Source organism: Carica papaya, chromosome 2 (genome assembly GCF_054855325.1).
Source record: "Carica papaya isolate Zhongbai chromosome 2, ASM5485532v1, whole genome shotgun sequence".
Classification (NCBI taxonomy): Eukaryota; Viridiplantae; Streptophyta; class Magnoliopsida; order Brassicales; family Caricaceae; genus Carica; species Carica papaya.
In genome coordinates, this window is record NC_142310.1 from 29,049,777 (window position 1) to 29,070,575 (window position 20,799).

General features: G+C 34.5%; 1 protein-coding gene across 3 annotated transcripts; it reads left to right on the forward strand.

The window, feature by feature from the left end:
- The first annotated feature begins 569 nt into the window (after positions 1–569).
- LOC110823834 (uncharacterized) lies at positions 570–20,391 on the forward strand. 3 transcript variants are annotated; one of them, XM_022054318.2, is made up of 15 exons: positions 570–1,311; positions 1,430–1,518; positions 2,284–2,438; positions 12,655–12,719; positions 12,838–13,032; positions 13,178–13,232; positions 14,025–14,267; positions 14,488–14,621; positions 16,770–16,959; positions 17,139–17,198; positions 17,286–17,540; positions 18,064–18,322; positions 18,403–18,608; positions 18,810–18,857; positions 19,512–20,391. In XM_022054318.2, the coding sequence occupies exons 1-15, from the start codon at positions 1,115–1,117 to the stop codon at positions 19,800–19,802; spliced, it is 2,442 nt and encodes an 813-aa protein (XP_021910010.2). In that variant the 5' UTR covers positions 570–1,114; the 3' UTR covers positions 19,803–20,391. The 3 variants fall into 3 exon arrangements, with proteins under 3 accessions (XP_021910010.2, XP_021910009.2, XP_021910014.2); XM_022054317.2 differs by having other exon boundaries at positions 573–1,311; positions 18,807–18,857; XM_022054322.2 differs by lacking the exons at positions 570–1,311; positions 1,430–1,518 and having other exon boundaries at positions 2,299–2,438; positions 12,642–12,719; positions 18,807–18,857.
- Positions 20,392–20,799: the final 408 nt, after the last annotated feature.

Sequence of the window (20,799 nt, forward strand, 5' to 3'; positions counted from 1 at the left end):
GATTGACCTTAAACTTTTTTCTGTTCTTTTACTTATTTGTAATTGTGAATATAAACTCAGAAAAAATGTTGAAAATAAATAGTTAAAGAACTTTGATTCTAACCCTTGTTTGATTTCAACTTCAAATTTTACTATAAAATTTAAAATATTTTCATGTTTTATTATTATCATTACTACTTTCAAATAATATAATATAAAAGAGATAAAAAAAATATATTAATCACTGTTTAAATGATTATTAATATATATCTTTTTATAAAAAAACTATACGATTCAAGTTATATTATATTTTTTATGTAAATTCGTCTGAGATAAATAACTATTTAGATTGAAACATTATCCTTAAAATTATGAAAGAAAGAACAAAAACAAAATTATATGTTTACAACGAGATTCCATGGTAAAAACTAAATAGAATATTATTATTAGTTGCCTTGATAAATGATTTAAATAAATTTTAAAATTTAATCAAGAATATAATTTTTGAAATTTGATTTGATTCTCTCTTCTTGGACTCCACATCACTATTATCAGGAGGATTAGTAATTCCCCTACAAAGATCGCTTAGTTTTCGAAATTGATGATTAAGGATAAAGATTCTGAATTTAATCTTAAAGTTAATCATGGCACCCATATGATTTTATCCGATTAAGCTCGTGAACCAACCTGTCTTCAACTCAGCGTCAAACGTGGAAGCAGAGGAGCGTCAAAAAAATAAAAAAGGCAAAGTCACGGGAGGTGACTCACCGGCGCGTCGTGACCGATCGGACAACCTGGTCCAGTTCTCAAAGAAAGAGAAAACCCATTAATACAAACAAAAAAATAGACAAAGCCCTTCATTAATTCCTTTCTCTGGACTGTTTCTTGACGCAATCAATCATTGTACTCCACTGTTTTTTACTTAATTTTTCTTCTTTCTCTCTCTCTCTCTCTCTCTCTCCCATCTTCACCCAAACTTAGTGTTCTCAATAAGCTATTGGGTCTGGTATGGTTTTGCTGTTTTGAGGTTTCAGTGGCGGAATGGGCGTTTTGGTTGATGAATTCTTGAGTGGAAGAGAAGAGTGATGAGAGATTTGGTTAGTGAATGTAGTGGAGATTTCTGGGTTCGCCACATATGTTTCGAAGACTAAGATGGTTCATTGGTTTAAACCAAAGAAATTGGTCAACGAAGAGGCTGCCTACTCCCAGCCATAATCAGCCACTCTCGGACAGGGTCTTACCGCCGCCTCCGCCGCCGGTTACCCTTGACACCGTGCATGAAGTAGCCGTTTACATTCACCGGTTTCATAATCTTGACCTTTTTCATCAAGGGTAATTCACATTTTTCTATTTATTTTTTATGTGCTTGACATGGTAGCTAAAAAAGGTTGTCTTCTTTTTTACGCTTTTTTAAGTGATTCCTATCTTTTTTCGGGTTTGTCTTTGGAAGATGGTACCGGATTAAAATTACTTTGAGATGGGAAGACGGTGGGAATCATGCTTTCATGGCAACTCCTTCCCGAGTTGTTCAATATGAAGGTACTTGAAAATTGAATTGCTTTTTGGCTAGTACAGAAATATCTTTTGTTATGCGTTGCATTGTTGTTTGTTCGACATAAAAAAGTATACTTGGCTATATGAAGTTGAATACCTTTTCACCACTTGAGTTGACTCTTTGATGTCAAAAGTTAAAGGCTGTTTTTTTTTTCCTTTTTTGGGTTTAATCATTTTATTATTCAGAACAAGTGTATTTTAATCCTTTAGCTGTTAATTTAGTAAATTTTTGTTTCTTCAAGTATAAGGTGAAATATGGTTCTTAGGTCTAATTTTCTAATCACCTAATTTACCTAGAGTCGCTACGATACATAACTAACATGTAGATAAAGATATATATGTAGACTTTTTGTGTGTGTATGGATGTATTTAGGCATATGACTCAACTCTACTTGCTTTGAATGCATGTTCTATTAATGGCTTGAAACCAGATTTTTTGTACGAAGTTCTTTTGTACAACAAAGCAAAGCTCAACTGAGCTAATATCAAAAGTTCAAACACATCACTGAACTCTACTGGTTTAGAAACATATTCTATTACATCAAATTCAGTTATTTCATACAACAAAAATGAAAGTTAACCAAGATTAGTATTAGAATAAATTTAAGCCGATATTAAAACATCTCAGCCAATTTGCAACCTCAGTTATCATTTGCTTCAATTAGATTACGGATATTATTGCCTTTCTATTAGTTTACCGTTTTTCTATTTTTGGTCGCTTAAATTTTAATCTCATATTTTGGGCTGTAGTTCCTGAGATGGGTTCCGAAGACCCATATGGTATTTGGAGAATTGATGATGCGGACAACAGTTTCTCAACACGACCTTTCAGAATTAAATATGCAAGGCAGGATGTTTATCTATCTATTATGGTAGCCTTCAGTCTGCCCGTTTGTAATCATGAGGTAGTTCCCCTTTTCTCTATATGTTATTCCATTATCATATCTAACAGAGCAAAGCAAATAAACCAAGCCAAACCAGAAAACATTTTCTGCATACAATGGCTTGGTTTCCTGGATCCCTTTTCCTCTTGTTTAAGGCCATTTCCTTAAAGGGATCACGAGAGATTATTCTTTTCTTGGCTAGAATCCAGTTGAAATTTGACATAATCTGTTTAAGGTTACTTCCTCTTAGAAACCATCTGGAAGATATTTTTTCTTTTTACCTTTCTTGACAAGGATCTAATAAAGGTGCTCTATTAAGATGAAAATTTGTAATTAATTTTTTTTTCTGAATTTTTATTAATGATACTTAATTTACAATAACTGAATATATATAAGAGAATATTAGAGAGAGTTTTAGCAATAAACTAAATACGAATTAGTTCCATAAAAGGAAAAGAATTTTCAGTTATGGAAGTCGACTACCCCCTTAAGCTGATTTTAAGTTGTTGAGCAAACCAAGTTTTAAACTCAATTCTTTAAAAGTCTTCCTAAGTAATACTTTGGTGAAAATATCTGCAATTTGGTGGTAAGACTGAATGTGTCACAAGGATACTGCTCATAACTCTATCTTCTTTTTAATAAAGTGTTTATCAATCTTTACATACTTAGTTCGATCATGATGAAATGTGTTTTTTACTATACTTATTATGAATTGATTGTCACATAACACTTTCATAAGCTCTAAAGAGAGAATCCTCAATTTACCTGATACCCTTTGTAGTCATATTTTTTTTACATATATCATGCACTAAAACTCTAAACTCAGCCTCAACACTACTCTTTGTTACCATGGACTGCTTCTTGCTTCTCTAAGTAGATTTCTCCAAATGTATATATAAAATCCACATGTGGATATAGAATCAGCCCCACCTACGTTAATATATCCAGTCATTCTTGAAAAACAGTCATTGTCCTGCTGTCATTTTTAGATACTTGAGTGTTGACTACCATATTTTATTATTTAATTATTTTATTAGTTTATTATTTAATCAGTTGAGATGATTTAATTAAAATTCAAGTAGAATAGTAATTTATTTATTAATAGGTTAAAGATTTTATAAATATCTAAGTGTAATAACATAAATAGTATCAAAAATAAAGTAAATATTAATTCTCCAAAAATCTACATGGTATCAGAGTCAAACAAAGCTATTTTACGGTTCTAATTTTAGGATTTTCTTCAAACTATAAAATAGCGGAATTGGGTGAGTTGGTACTCAGAGATTCACCATTGGACCTATCACTGACTCTACTTGCTACCAACAGTAGAGATGCATTGCCACCGGCTGCCACATTCCGCTGCGATTTTACTAGGAACCACCACAATCCGGCATGGATTTGGTGAAAATCGTGCTGGAACTGGTCGGATTTGGCTTTCCCGCAACCTGCCCCCTGCTGATCTTCTTCTTCCCCAACACACGTTCTCTCTCTCTGGCTCTCCAGCTGCACTGTGCACAAAAAGGCCTTCCTCTGCATGCGTCCACTTTTGGTTTCGCGATATCCATGCTTATCAGACTTCTCCACGCGCAAGCCATTCTGACTGGCCTTTTATGGTCCTTTTTTTGACTTCTCTATGTGCGTCCACCTTTGATTTTGTGATCTAGTCTCTTCGTGCGCAAGCTGCTCTGACCAGCCTTTTCTGGTATTTTATGGCTCTTCCGCGTGCATTCGCCTCTAGTTTCACAATACTCTTTGACCAGCATTCTCTGGTCCTTTTTCTGACTCCTCAGTGTGCGTCTGCCTCTGGTAAACTACAGGATGACTCTTCAGAATTTGGTTTGTAAGTTGGACATGTGTGATATTATTGCACCAACTTGACAAGCTAGCATAATCATTTTATTAGTTTATTATTTAATAAGTTGAAACGATATAATTAGAATTCTGATAAAATAGTAGTTTCCTTATTAGTAGGTTAAAAATTCTATAAATATCTCAGATGTAACAAATTAAATAGCGAGAAATAGAGTTTATATTTTTTTTTCTCAAAATCAACATTGAGAATCCGAAACATTGCGTTCATATTTCTTCAGTTGGATTATTAATGAATTGACTTATCACTCTAACAGTAAAATTGATATATGGTTTGGTACATGATAGGTAAATCAATTTACTCACTGGACACTGGTATCTTTCTTTGTCAACTAAAGCACTATCAATTTTAATTCTCAATCTAATGTTGGGTTCTATGGGTGTGTTCGCTGGATTGCATACAAGCATTCTAGTTTTTTTCTTTTTAGAAAATCCATTATATATTTTTGTTGAGAATTGAGATTTCTTTCCTTAACCTAGCAATTTCTGTTCCCAAAAAGTATTTGGGATTTTCTATATGTTTAATCTCAAATTCTTTAGTTAAAACCTTTTTTAGTTTGAGTATTTCCTTTATGTCATCCCTTATAATTATTATATCATCAATATATACAATGAGCATTGTCATTTATCCTGAAAGATCATGCGTGAAAGAAAAATATTATATGATCTGTTGACATTGATTACATTCAAACCTCTTAAATTTTTCAAACCATACTCTTTGATATTATTGGAGTCCATAAAGAGACTTTTGAGTCTGCAGACCTTTCTATTAGTGACTTGATTTTTAAAATTATGTAGTATCTCAATATAGATTTCTTCCTTATATTCATTAATAAAAGTATTGTTCACATCTAGTTGGAATAATGGTAAATCCATATTAGTGGTTAGAGACATTAATATCGGGACTGTGTTAAGCTTCGCTACTTGATCAAATATTTCTTTATAATCAATTCCGTATGATTGAGAAAGTCTCTGACTACTAATTTAGTTTTGAACTCGTTGATGTTACCGTCACCATGATTGCTTGATTATGAACACTTATTTATAGCCGACTAGGTGTTTCCCAAGTGGGAATTCAATTATTTCCCAAGTCTCCTTCTTTTCTAAGGCTTGAATTTCCTTTATGATTATAGTTTTTTGTTCTAGTACTTCTAATGTTTTATGTATCATCCTTGATATCTATATTTCATCAATATTGTTAAGAAATATTTGATGAGTTGATGACAAACTTTTTTATGAAACAAAATTGTGAATTGGATGATTAGTGCATGTTCTTTTATTTTCTTTGAAAAATAAGTTTATTATCATACAAATTATTGAGGGAGAGATCTGAACTTCGATTATCTGAAATATTCAATGACACTGGATCTGGATTCGGATTGGATTCATGGCTTTGATCAGGTGGTTGTTGCCCTTTCTTTTCTTAGTAATTGTTCCTTCTAGTGTGGATCCGAAATTAAGGTTTTTTAGTGTGGTGAGTAGGTTCAGGTCTAGGTGTCTTAACTTAATCTAGAGTGTTATGGAGACTAAATATGTTTAGTTGGAGAATGATAAAGATATCCAATGGTAGAATCCTAAAATTGGAATTCTTGTATATTTTTCTCCTCCTGAATACCAATTTTGTAGTATGGTAGGTTTTCATGGCATCCATTAAGTTATAGAAATTTCAATAACTGGTGATAACATTTGTATCCTTTTTAATTTGATGAATAGTCAACAATTATGCATTTTATTAATTTGGGATCTAATTTGCTTCTATGATGGCTGCGTATATAAGCAAAGGTTGAACAACTAAAGAATTGGATAGATAAGATACATAAAAGTCGAGTAGTAGGAAAGTATTAAAACATAACTTGGTAGGGGATTTGAAAATCAAGGACCCAAGAAGACGGTCTATTAATAGGGTAAATTGTAATTAGAACAACTTCTCCCCATAAAAATTTTTGGAACTTGAATTGTGAACATGAGAGATTGGACAACTTCAAAATGATGTCTATTCTTCTTTTCGTCTATCACATTTTGTTGAGATGTATCAACACATTAATTTTGATGAATAATCCACTCTTTTTTTCAAGATACATACCCAACTCTTTTTCAAAGTACTCTTTTGTGTTGTTTGTCTTTCACAGTTGTATTTTTATCTGAGTTTGGACTATGTTGTTGAATTTTTTAGATATATGACCAACTTCTTATTTTTTTTATGAGAAATATTCATGTAACTATTGTATGATTATCTACAAATGATATAAATCATCTAGTACCTACAATATTATTAATCTTAAATGGTTCCCATACATCACGATGTATCATAGCAAACAGTTTTTAGGTTTTGTATGGCAACATGAGATATATAAACGAATATGTTTTGGTAATTGAAATACTTTACAATGAAAGTTTTTCGCATTTTCATCTTTGAATAAAGAAGGAAGTAATGTTTGAAAATATATTAAGTGTTGATTTTAGGAGAAAAAATAAATAATTTTATTTCTCACCTTTTAGGTTATTACACCTGGGTATTTATAGAATGCCTATTCTACTAATAGGGAAATTTCTGTTCTATTAGAATTGTAATTATATTAAATTATCTAATTAAATAATAAAATAGAAAAATATCTTATTCAATACCTCCCTCAAGTTGGTGAAGAGATATCTTTCATGTCTAACTTGCAGATCAAGTTGCAAACTAAAATCAAATATGTTAGGCAGCAGCACGGCTTAGCTCGACCCAAAAACGGCTCAAAATGGCTCAGGTTCGGCTCGGCTCAAGTCCCATCTCGGCTCAGGCAGATCTGTGTGAAGTAGAGATCGCGGCTAGAAAAGCTTCCTATCGAGCGGCTTTGCGTGCGGCGAAGAAGAAGCTGGTTGCTTGCCACTTTGCTGGGCTCTACGTGTTGAGGAAGAAGAACCAGATCTCGCAGGTCTTCGTGCGATTCTGCGCATGGCGAAAGAAGAAGCTGGGTTGATTGGTTTTTTCATGTGTCTCTACGCGCAGCTGAAGGAGAATAGACCCGGGATTAACACGTCCTAGCGCACGATTGAAGAAAAACTTACTTGAGGCGAATGCAGCTCTGCGCGCGATTGAAGAAGATGAATTTTGAGGCTCTCTCTTTGCGCGGCTCTATGTCCGGTGGAGGCCAGCTGCTCTCTTCCTTCCTCTGCTCTGGCCTCTCTTCTTTTAATCTCCCTCTCTTCTGATCTGGGTCTTTCTACTCAGGCTATTTTGCTATTTTAGAGTTTTGAAAAAAAGTTCTAGAATAGCCTTAATTTGGCTCTGATACTATGTAGAATTTGGAGAAAAAATATAATTTTTATTTTCACTTTTTAGGTTACACCTGGGTGTTTATACAATACCTATTCTACTAATAGAGAAATTTCTATTTTACTAGAATTCTAACTTTATTAAATTACCTAATTAAATAATAAAGTAATTTAAATAATAAAATAGAAAAATATCTTATTCAACACTAAATTTGAGTGTTCCAATAGATAATGCCATAACCAGAATTATATTAAAATTTTCTATGTTGGACTATCTTAAGACTCATTACATACTGTATTATGAGATTGTCTTCTGAAAAATCTATTATCTTCAATGAGATTATCTCCTGAAAAATCTATTATCTTCAAAGAGAAAGTGCATGATGTATACCTTAGCATTGCCAATTGTCTCCCTCAAATCCATATCCTGAAATTCACATAAGTTTGAGGAAAATTTAGCAATACAAGTTATGATCTTAGGTAAGTTTGCTTGTTGATAATAAGTTGCAGCACAAATTAGGTGCATTGAGTACTCCCTTTAAGGTTAACTCCTTTGAAATGGAGATATCACTTATTTTAACCACAGTGAGATCCATCTGCTATTTTTACATTGTGATTCTCATTATATGGATTATATTCCCAGAGGAAATGTACATACTTGTCTGAAGCTTTGTAACGGCGACAAGGCCCCGGGTCCTGATGGATTCAATATGAAATTCCTCCAACACTATTGGTATGTGATTAAAGATGATGTGATGGGAATATTCCATGAGATGCATGAAACTAGGAAGTTTGTGCGTGCTTTAAATTCCCCTTTTCCTAGTAACGATTGCAAAGAAGTTGGTGCTAAAAATATTTGTGACTTCCGACATGTTAGTTTGGTGGGATGCATCTACAAACACATAGCGAAAGTGTTGGCGGGAAGACTTACAAAATTTTTGGGGAAAGTGATTGGGGATTGCCAACACGTCTTTGTGGAAAGAAGACAAATCTAAGATGCTATTCTAGTGGCAAATGAGGTTGTTGATGAGTTAGTTATGGGTAGAAAAGATGGCTTGGTATGTAAACTTGACATGGAGAAGGCATATAACCATGTGTGTTGGGACTTTGTGGATTATATGTCGAATAGGATGGGTTTTGGGCAAAAATGGAGGTTGTGGATGAACTCTTGTATGACTACTACTTCATTTGTTGTTCTGATCAATAGTGGCCTTCAAAGTTTTTCATGGGATCTAGAGGTTTGAGATAAAGGGACCCACTTTCTCCGCTATTATTTATTATTGTAATGGAAGTTTTGAACGGGTTGATGAACAGGGCAAAAGAACTTCTGCTTATTTGAGGAGTGTCTGTAGGCAGTGGTGAAAATTCTATGGAGGTCTCACACCTATTTTTTGGCTGACAATACTTTGTTGTTTTGTCAACCAGAAAAACAATTCTTGCTACATATAAGATGTATCCTCCTTGCTTCCAAGGAGTTTCAGGTCTTAATATTAACTGCAACAAATCTGAATTGGTCAAGATTGGGAACAAAGGTGATGAAAAAAGTATTGCAAGGGTATTGGGTGCAAAACAGCAAAATTCTCCATCAAATATCTCGGGATACCCCTAGGAGCAAAATATAAAGATAAGAAGACATGGGAACCAGTGATCGATATGTTTGAAAGTAGACTTGCGAGATGAAAGAGGAATTTTTTATCAAAAGGTGGTAGACACACTTTAATAAAGAGTACACTTACTAACCTTCCTATATACTACCTTACTACCTTAACTATACTGGTTAACATTGCAAGAAGATTGGAAACCATTCAATGTTGTTTCTTTTGGGGTGATGGGGAAGAGAAAAAACAGTATCATTTGGTTAAATGGTCTGAAATTAAGAAATCTCTCAAAACGGGCGGCTTGGGAGTTCGGTCCTTGGTCGAAATGAATGTGGCTCTACAATTTAAATGGTTGTGTAAGTTTATGAAGGAAGATGGAAAACTGTGGAGGAAGGTTATTGAGGCAAGATGGAGTGGTTTTGAGGTGAAGAGGGCCGGGGGATTGGAGTGAAGGGGTCATGGCTTACGTATGTGGAAGAATATCATGAAGGGATGCCAAGATTCATGGAATGCATTAAATGGAAGCTGGGTAGAGGTAACATAATTCAGTTTTGGTATGATATGTGGCTGGAGGGCGGTTGTCTCGAGAACAGATTTTCGAGAATCTTTGCCAATCAAAAAATATGCTGGTAGAGGAGGTGTATGTGGAGACAATGGCAGCTGCACCTGGTCTGTAAATGTCATCAGAAACCTAAACGATTGGGAAATCAGAGATTATGAAGAGCTTCTACGTATGCTATCACAATTTCAGATTAACAATGAGCTGGATCAATTACTTTGGAAGCTTAATAAGAATGGAGATTCTCTGTGAGTTCTTTTTACAAGCATATTGTTGGCGAAGATCCGGCCAGCACTTCCATTTTCCCATCCACTCAGATCTGGAAATCAAAAGTGTCGTCCCGAATTGCTTTCTTTGCGTGGGAGGCTTGCAGAGAGAGTATTCTGACTTTAGGTAAGTTGAAGGCTTAGAGTCAGATTTTGGTTAATGGCTGTTTTATCTGTAAAAGGGCGGAGGAATCATGCAATCATCTTATCCTTAGGTGCCCTGCTGTTTATGATCTATGGTTCATGGTATATGGTCTTTTAGGCCTTAAATGGATGGCAATGGATTCTATTAAAGACATGATTTGGGCATAGAGTGGTGTAGGGTTGAAAAAAGATTTGTAAAACTAATTCCCTTGACCATTTTTAAGGTCATTTATAAAGAAATAAATATGAGAGCGTTTGAGGGTTTAGAGATTAGAAAATATAGATTGAGAGATAAATGGTTTAATTATTTTGAATTTTTTGTGTTGGGGTATGACATCATTATGGATGATGATTTTGAGGATATTATTGATACCTTAACAATCTTGTAAATTTTTTGTATATGGGTGATACCCCTGTTGGTACCCTGTTAATACATATTTATACTTTTTCTTTTAAAAAAAATTATATGAATTATATTTTTGGAATAATATTTTATTTTCCATCATGTGGTTGGATGCCTCTGAGTCAATGACCCAAGTTTCTTGACTTCCTAAAATGGCATTAAGAGCACTAAAAGAATTATTTTTTTGGGCTATTTTCCCAAATCCTGCGTTGTTATCTATAGATATTTGATGTAGGAACATTTTTATGAAGGGTTTCTATCTACTCTTTGTTGAATGGGTATGATACCTCAGTGGAGACAACTTCATCAATAGAGACATGATTTCCTTCACTTTCTTTGTCTGCAGTTGATTTTGTGGTTTAAATCAACTGTTTTTTCATGAATTTTCTAGCAATTGTTTTGAGCATGACCTGGGTTTCTGCATAATCACACTTGGTCTTTCCTTTTTTAGCTAGTTGTTTGAATTGGGATGAGGACACCTAACAACTAAGACAAAGTTTTGCTTAATAGTAGAACTTGTGAATCCATATCTCAGCATTATCTTTTTTCTGTTTTCTTTTTTCCTTATTTCGGTAAATACCTCACGGATGCTAGGTAATGGTTTTATTCTGAGAATTGTTCCCAAACTTCATCTAGATTTTTATTCAACCCATGACAAATTTGAAAATTCTTTTTTTTTTTTTTCAAAATTCTCTGTATTGTTTTGCATTATCTAGACAGCTTCACACAAGTTCCTAAACTTAATCGAGCCGTTGTCAGTGATGGGTGAACATTCCGTAGTACTGGGTTATGGATAGATCTTCTTATTGCAAATCGTGGAGGCTAGATTCAACAACAGAAATTTTTGAAGTGTTTTCTTTACTCAAATAGAATTCCTTGGCTGCTTCACAAATTTCGTGTGTCGTCCCATACAACCAGACATTCTCACTGATGTCATTTGTTATGAAGTTAATCAGCCACGACATGACCACATTATTCTCGACCTTCCAAAGTTCAGAACTTTGATTCTTCGGCACTTGGTCGAGTGACTTCTCCGATGAAGTATCCTTCTCTCCCTCTTCCGCAAATAAACATTTTGGCCGATTGAGACTATTGAATGTAGTTGTTTCCATTTGACTCGTGGCTGGTGATAGGAAAGTGGCTTTCGATTCGGATTGTTTGGTGGAAATAATTCCATCAAATCGAGATGTAACTTCAAAGAAATCATTGGTTCTTGTCGTGGCCATTCCGTATTTGATCATCAGCAAAAAAAGAAGTAGATTGCACATGGTCTATTTGCAGCTGGTGTCGTGTGGGCTTCACACACCGGCTTTCCGTCACCAAATGGCGGCAGCTGTTTGGCATGCAGCTCAATTAGAGGCACTGGTCTCAAATTAGAGACCGGTGTAGGACACGTCTGTATAGAATTCTGGATTTGTGAGAGGCCGCTGCTGTGGGAGCTTGTGTTGAGGAGTAAGGTTGTTTCTGATTGCTGGGGCCCTTCCGGGGTCGGCCGTTCGGGACCTTCTGGAGCTGGTGGTGGTAGCAGTGTCAATCTGGCAGCCAGTTAGTGAACAATGCTTTTTCTTCAGAAGGGTTTTGGACTGGTTGGGTATAAAGTTTTGAGAAACTGGGTGTAGGATTTATTTAGCTCTAAGACCATGAAAATTTGTAATTAAATTTTTTTATTCTCTGAATTCTTATTCATGATATTTAACTTACAATAGCTGAATATATATAAAAGAAAATTAAAGAAAGTTTTAATCGAAAACTAAATACAAATCAGTGCCATAACAAGAAAAGAACTTTCAGTTGTGGAAGTCAATTATGATTATACTTTATAGAGAGATTTATCTGAAGATACGGGACTTGGACTTTTACAAGAAGTCAAATTCCTACATAAGATGGTCAACATCACGACATTAGCCTTACTATAATCTTCATCATGTGAACTTTGGTGGTTTTTTGGAAAAGACGAACAAATGTTGCCATAATTAGTGCTAGTCCTAAAAATCCAGTTTAGTGTGGTTATGAAAAGTATAGCAGTCAAAAGGTTCTATTGGCTCTTATTCATTACTACGTCTATGCGTGTTTCTTTTTGTGATTAGACAACGATGCTGCTCATAAATTTCTTGGCTACTGATGCAGCATAAAATTTCAGGGTCCATCAACATCTGCTGTTATTTTGAAGTTTGAACTAATGTACTCCCCTATGTTGGCACACGGGTTAGTAACAACTTATTTGCTTAATGTTTGCTTATTTCAATCAATTTATGAACTCTACTACTGATGGACTGAACTACTTTCTTGAAACTCATATGGTGACTGGGAAAACTGTATGCAGCTCTGAATTCCTAGATTCTCAGGATATGTGCTCTGCTGCAGTTCACGAATATCGAATTCCTTCTAAAGCTCTTCTGGGACTGCATTCATATTGCCCCATTTGTTTTGATTCTTTTCATGCTGTTCTTGTGGATGTAAGTGTACACATTAGTCTATTGACGTCAAGCACTTCATTGCCCCCAGTGACGCTACCCAGGTTTGTAAGGGTCAAAATCCCATTCTTTTGCTTAGAGCATAATTTCCTGTTCTTCTGGACTAATTGCACTACCCTTGATTGCCAAATAATATTATAGGTTGCTTTTCTATTTTCTTAAATAACTTGATTTGTTTAACTATTCCAGTGATGAATGTGCTGATGAAGTTGTTTCTTCAGAGGATGTTGATGGCCCAAATCAAGTACGTTCGTCGTTGTGAACCATATTGTTAGTGAACCTTTCCCTGCATTGGGTTTTTTTACATAATCGTTTAAATTTTCTACATTGCTTGTCTTGATTACATGCAGTAATTATTTGACAAATGTAATTCTGAAGTAAAAAAAAGTATGTAGTAAAAATTATCAAGTAAAAAGGCAAAGGAAGGAATCAGCTTCCTGATTTTTATGACATGGTATGTTCTGAGGTTGCATGATCATTATCTTGATTATGAAGTCACTTACATTAGCTTGATCATGACATGGTATGTTCTAAGGATGACAAGCACATTGCTTCTTGTATGACACCTGCTACAGATGCATATCAATAATAAAGGGGTGTTGGCTCCTTCCGTACCAATCTATGTTGTGCTGAAACAAGCAGCTTGTTTTTACTCGTATGGATGTGAACCTGAATATTGCCTCCAAAGCAGGAGACAGACTAGGGAAAACAATGAATTAACATTATGTAGTTCTAGTGCTACATGTTAGATCTAAATATTGTTGTCCAGAAAAATGGAATGATTGGTCAGTCACCTTATTCTCTTGTACAGAAAATTAAAATATTTTGATACTGAACTCAATCCAAGAGAGGGAGATAAGAACAGTGGGCTTGGCACTAACATGACAAACATACATGGTAGTTGTTGGTATTTGTATGTCCTCCTTGGAGATGCTATATGTTACATTAGGTTTTTTTCATCAAGGTCTTTCAGATTTCAATATTCAGCTAATTTGATCTATGATTGCTCATACATTGTCCTTTACAATATTTGCAGTCAGATTCCACGACCAACATGTCATTTGGTCAAGTGGCTCCTGTAGATAGCAAACAGGTTGCTATCATTAAAGCATTAATAGCTGCCCATGACCTACTTCTTGGAGATTTGCAAGAAATAAGCAAATCAATCAACACAGCAATTGATTTAAGCGATTTGACTTCCAAGCTGGATGCCATAAAGCTCAATCTTGTGGATGGAGTTTCAGTACAACATTCAAGCAAGCCACAAAATGGCATTCAGGTCTTTTACTTAACTTGAGCAAATGGGACTTTTTTTGATATCCTTCTATACTTCGATTTGAAAGATTTCTTTTGTGTGGAACTATGAATTGGTACTGCTTATTGTTCTTGTTACTTTCCCTGTGAAGTTAAGCTTTCATATAACCTCTAATTTTTTTCTGTTAGAAAAGTTTGTAAAACTGGTTAGCTAACAATTTAAACTTTTTCATGCCATTGGACAGAAAACAGATGCTATGACTGGTTTTCAAAATGATAAATCGACTCATTCCATGTCTGGGAATGATATAGTAAACTCTTTTAACATCCTTGGCGATCAGCTCTCATATCTATGGAAGATGTTTTTTACTTTCCACAGGTATGGATTCACTATAAATTGACTAAATTTGATTCAATGATTGCCTATCTTTTAAGATGTTGCTTGTTAGACAAGCATATTGTTCATACACAATTCTGCTATCTTCAGTGTTCAACATTTTCCCTGAGAAAAAAAGAAAAGAACATGTATATAAACGTACGCATATATCTATATATAGTGTAGGGCAAAGTATACTTTAATATCCTACGGTCTGAGGTTTTCAAAATTCAGTGCATGTGGTTTTTTTGGCAATTTCAGTTCTTGTAGTTTATCCGTTAGTCAGTAAATAGAAAACCATTAATTTGGATACATGAATCGTCTGGATTTTAAATAAATTGACAAGTGGACGTTTAACCTTAGTTAATAGAAGACAGGTAATTTTTCACATAGATAGTCTAGATTTCAAAATTTTGACGGTGGCAGCTCTATTTAGACTTTCATAGTTGAAAAAGCTGAATAAACAAAAACTTTTTTGGAAAAAAGAAATAAAATTAAATACTTAAAGTACAAAAAATTGAAAGAAAAAACGGTTCAGGAGTGGAAAATATTTAGGAATGTTTGAGTACAGCAAAACTGATAAAACTTTGAAAAAAAATATTAGATGATCTTGATATGAGTCTTCCACATGTCAGATTTTTTAAAATTCAAACCATCAGCATGTTTGAACTACTAGTATTATATTACATGACTAATAGTCAATCCACATATATTGAATTTTTTAGAGATAAACTACATATTAGATCTGAAAAACTATCACAACCAATGGTATCAAACTGTAATTCCCTATAATATGTATTAAGTATGTGTAAGCTAACATGGCTTTCTGATATAATAGTCAGTAGCTGTAGTAATTTTCTTTACTAAAATGTCTCTGTCTCTATTCATATTAAATAGTAATGGCAGATAAGCTAGACTTGAATTTCTAGAAGATTATTGATGCAGTAATATGGAAGATCTGTTAGGTCAATTTGCTGATCTGCTCTATTGGATATGTGCTCATGTAGCTTCTGGCTTTGTATTTATTTAGAATAATCAACATATCCAGAATCTGTGAATAGTCAGTTAGGAGTGACGCAAAGCCTATCTGGCAAGAGGCATTATTTTCTGGGTTATTCTGTTTATGGCTATCTAAGAACCACTGGATTTTTAGTGACTACCACACATCATTCTACAAGCTGCGGGGAAGGGCTACTTTCTTGGCAACCCTATGTGCTTTAAGCACATGGAAACTATCACAATACTGATATCTAATCACTCCATCAAAACTGGGAAGCTAATATAAGTAGCTCCTACGGTGGAATCATTTTGTAACTATTTTTCATTTGTTTCCATGATTCTTTGAGGAGGGTCTCTTATCCTCCAGTTTTGCATTGTATTTCTCTTTCGCTAGTAAATCTTCTTCTTTTATCCCCCAAAAAGAAAATCGACATATCTCAGATAACTAAACATATGATCAATTTTAATAAATTTTGCATTCTAGTTATGTACTGGAGAGTAGTTGGGTTTCATTAGCTTTGCAATTAATTTCTTTCACGGAAATATCCAGTGTAAGGACATTTAGCTAAAAGACTATTATTGTAGTGGAATGAATCAATTGATGCACTATGGGAATCTATCTCACTTCTTGAGTGGAATGAATTGTTATTTTAATGGTTGTGCATGTAGTTTGAAGGCTTTTTCTCAAAGGATAGCTTTGTTTGTTTTGAACTCCAAAGCGTGTCTTCTGCACTCGTTCTTTTTCAGTAACAAAATTTTTCTTAACTGTGTATTTCTTGTGCAAGTCCTGATATTTCAGATCCTCTGATTGAAAATTAACCTTGTCATGCATAAAGGCAAGTCCGGGAAGGAATTAACATACTCTAGCAGACAAACCCACACTGAAGCAATAAACACGATTTCACCTCTGGCCAACTTGATAAAGGTCATGTATAATATTTGACAGGAAAGGTGAACATAAAGTAGTGTTCGAATCTTGAAGTAGAATAACAGTAGAAACAATAGACATTTCATTGTTTTTCCATTTAAACATCGAATTGTCAATTTAGAATCTCCTTCAAATCGAAAGAGAACAGGTTGTGCCTGTGGGTTTTTCCTGCTAAATCATCACCTTGGCTATTACAACTCTGTTGATCTTCTACTTGGCTTCAGGGCTAACAAAAGGAAGATATTGGCATTTCTGCGTGATACATGGGCTATTGACCGGAGAGCTGAATGGTCAATATGGATGGTATACTCTAAGGTTGAGATGCCGCATCATTTTATGAGTGGGAGGATTGATGAATCTTCCTACCTCAATAGTCACGGGACTGCTTTGACTTTGTGGAAGTTAAGCTTAGATGTAAGTTTTAAAATATTTCACAGAATATTATAGTGTATAATATCAATGTTGTCACTACACAGTTGGCTGGAATCAAGAATATATCCACATTTTACCACAACTATATCCAAGTTATTAGCTTCCAGGAATATTTCACAGAATAATGTTCAGCTATAGAATATTTTATTGGCGTTGTGCAGCCTGCCCAAGGTGCTGCTATGCGTGCTGAATTACATAGGCGGAGTATATCACAAATGAGGGTGGGTTATCCAACTTATGCAGTGCTTTCTTTTTCTTTCTATGCCTTCAGCACTGGAATTAATGAATTTGTATGACTAACATTGCAGATCAATAATCGATCACTGCAAGACATGCACATCTTTGGCGATCCTTCATGTATTCCTATTGTAATTGTAGAACGAGCAATGAATCCACCCTTACCTGCTACTGGTGGAAATGCATACTTCAGCAATTTGGGGAGGAAAGACACTAATAGCATACTTAGTAAACCTATTTCTGAGGCTATAAATAAGTCAACTGGGGGTAGCTCACAACAAAAAGATCGTATTCTAAAAGTAGTTGTTTTTGTCCATGGATTCCAGGCATGTTCTTCTCCACTGAGTAAAACTCTTACTTCTCTTGGATGATTTTCTAAAAGCAAATAGTTAAGAAAGGAGGAGGCAGCTAACAGAACCAACAGAAAAAATGGAAAATTAGAGTAGAAACCATCAAAACTATCTGAAATATACAAATGGTAGTAAGCGTGATTTCTATCTGTCAGGATGTCCTTCAATTGAATCTTGTATGCTCATTTCTTTCTACACAGCTAAACATTGCTGCAATATTTGCTGCATTTTGATGGTCTATCAAACTTTTCATTCCTTGTTTAGTCTGGTCTGTACCTGGAGGATTCCATCCAATGAATGATGGCTAGGCCAAGAAGAACTGCTTTTATGTTTCAGCTTTCTGTGGTGATTTTATTTTATGTTCCTTGTTTGTTTGAAGTACCTCACAGCCATAACTGAGCAGTCATTTCCATCACCCTCTCTCTTTCTCGTAGTTTTGACTTGTTGCCTCCAACATGGACTTACATTTGATGATTTACTGCTACTAAAATGTCAATAGGGACATCACTTGGATTTACGGCTTTTTAGAAATCAATGGCTTTTGATAGATCCCGAGATAGACTCTCTCATGTCACAAGCAAATGAGAATAAAACATCTGGAGACTTCAGAGAAATGGGATTAAGGCTGGCTGAGGAAGTGATATCTTTCTTAAAAAGGAGAATGGATAAAGTCTCAAGAACTGCAAATTTGAGGGATATTAAGCTCTGTTTTGTTGGGCATTCCATTGGAAATATCATCATAAGAACTGCATTAGCAGGTATTAAACATCTCTTGTGAACCTATATCTTTTTATGTGTTTGTAGTTGAGTACAAGATCTTTCTTTTTTGTTTCTGCAGAGAGCATCATGGAACCTTACTTAAGATACCTATATACATATATCTCTATTTCTGGTCCACATTTGGGGTATCTGTACAGTTCTAACTCTTTATTTAGCTCTGGACTTTGGCTGCTGAAGAAGTTCAAGGGCGCACAGTGTATTCATCAGCTTACTTTCTCAGATGTCCCTGACCTTCAGGGCACTTTCTTGTACAAACTTTGTAAGGTACTGCAAGTATAATATTGTTTCACATCCTCTTGACTCTTGAGAGAGGAAATTCTATCAGGAAATTACCAGATAAAATATCTTTTTTAGAAACTTGATATGGTTCCATATCCATGTAGTACCCAGGAAGATTGTCAGACTAACATTAGTTCCTTCACTTCTTATCCAAGTGCTCAAAGATTTCTTTTCTTATTTCAGCAGAAGACATTTGAAAACTTCAAGAATATAATCTTATTGTCCTCACCTCAGGTACATCTCTTTGGTTGGAAACTTATCTCTTGGCATAACCGTAGCTTTTGAAACTGTTATCTCCCAAAGAGTATTTTACTTACATATGCAATGTCATTTTTATTCTTGAAATCATTGGAAGCCAAAATGGTGCTGTAGTCCTTATTAATTTTTGGGAGGTGGTAGTTCTTATTAATCTATGGGATTAGTTTCTTTTAATCCTTTTTTAGAGGATACATTGGGGTTTACTCTTTAGATTTCTTAATAAAACAACTGTATATATTTGTCAGAAAATCCTTTAACATCTCTAAGTCATTTGATTCTTTAAGGTGGCTAATTGGGCATATGTGGGACAGATTTTAAAATGTGATTTGCAATTTTGTTTGTTGGGCTGTATCAAAACTAATGCAACCATTACCCAAGTTTATGGGTTTTTCCTTATTCATTCTAGTTTCTAGATTCCAATATCTTCTATTTTACCTCCGAGAAAAACTAGCTTTCTACATTGAATAAGAATAACTCACTTGTTAGCTATAACAAAGATTAGTGAAAATTTTCCAGAATAACTCATCAAATCTATTTATTTATTTTGTATAGTAACGGATTTTCTCTCTTTTCCTTAGTATGCTAATAGTATTATATATATTTTTTTTTTGCTTTTTTTTTCATAATCAGGATGGTTATGTTCCATACCATTCTGCCAGAATCGAATTGTGCCAAGCTTCTTTTTCTGACCATTCAATAAGGGGCAAGGTCTTCTTGGAGATGCTGAATGATTGCTTGCACCAGATACACGCTCCCTCTTCCGAGCACCGTGTTTTCATGCGTTGTGATGTCAACTTCAATATGTCATCTCAGGGCAGGAACTTGAATACTATCATAGGACGGGCTGCTCATATTGAATTTCTGGAGTCTGATATTTTTGCCAAGTTCATTATGTGGTCTTTCCCAGAGCTATTTAGATAGTGTACTTCGAATTCTCCGATAAATGCCTTCTTTTTCATTCTACTTCGTCTAGAAACCGGGCTGGCCAGGACATCACCTCGTATACCAAGGACAAACTGAGGATATCCGATATTGGAAGCATTTTACAGGTGAAGTTGCTTAGTAATTTGTCTGCCATGTGCAAAGTCCTTTCAGTTTCAGGTGAGTGAAATGGGATCCTTAATCTGGGTTGAGTCTCCCTTGAGCGCCATTGGCTTCCAGGTTTCCATCTTTTGACTTCACACATCTGATAAAGATGGAATTATAAAGAGTAGTTTTTTAATAGATGGCCATGGCACTAACGTTGTAAATCAGGTGCTGAACTGAAGCTGATCTAGAAATTGGGAATTGTTATCCTCTCTCCCGAAGCTCCAGATTTGAGTAATACTACAGGCCATGGTATTTTAGTTCCTTCATTTTTATGTTGTACATAAGAAGAGATTATATATATATATATATACATTGTATTTTTGTCTTAGTAAGGTTAATTTTGACTTAAAGGAGATAATGTAACCAGAAAACATTGTAGTTTTGTCTTAGTTAGCTGGTTATGTAAACAAAATTAGGATCACGGTGCAGGCTGTGCTAATCAATTACCTACTGTTTTTTGTGAGGCAATTGTATCTATATGAAAAAAGAATGATAATGGCAAGTGGGGTTATGATAATTAAAAATAATGTTTTAACTTATGGATTAATGTGTCTAAAGGTTGTCTTGTCAATCAATACAGTTTTAAATGTATTAATTATTTAATAAAATAATTAATGTGGAATTTACATTTATTACATGTTTCTTAATCTCTCAAAAATATATTTTTAGTTTTCTTCCATTTAATATAAATTAATAAATTTGTCAAAAAAATAAGGTCAAACTTTAGATTATGTCTATTCTTAAAATAAAATTGAAAAAAAAAAAAAAGAATTAATTCATGTACTTAATTATTAAATCTATATTAATGTATAAAACTACTGCATAATGT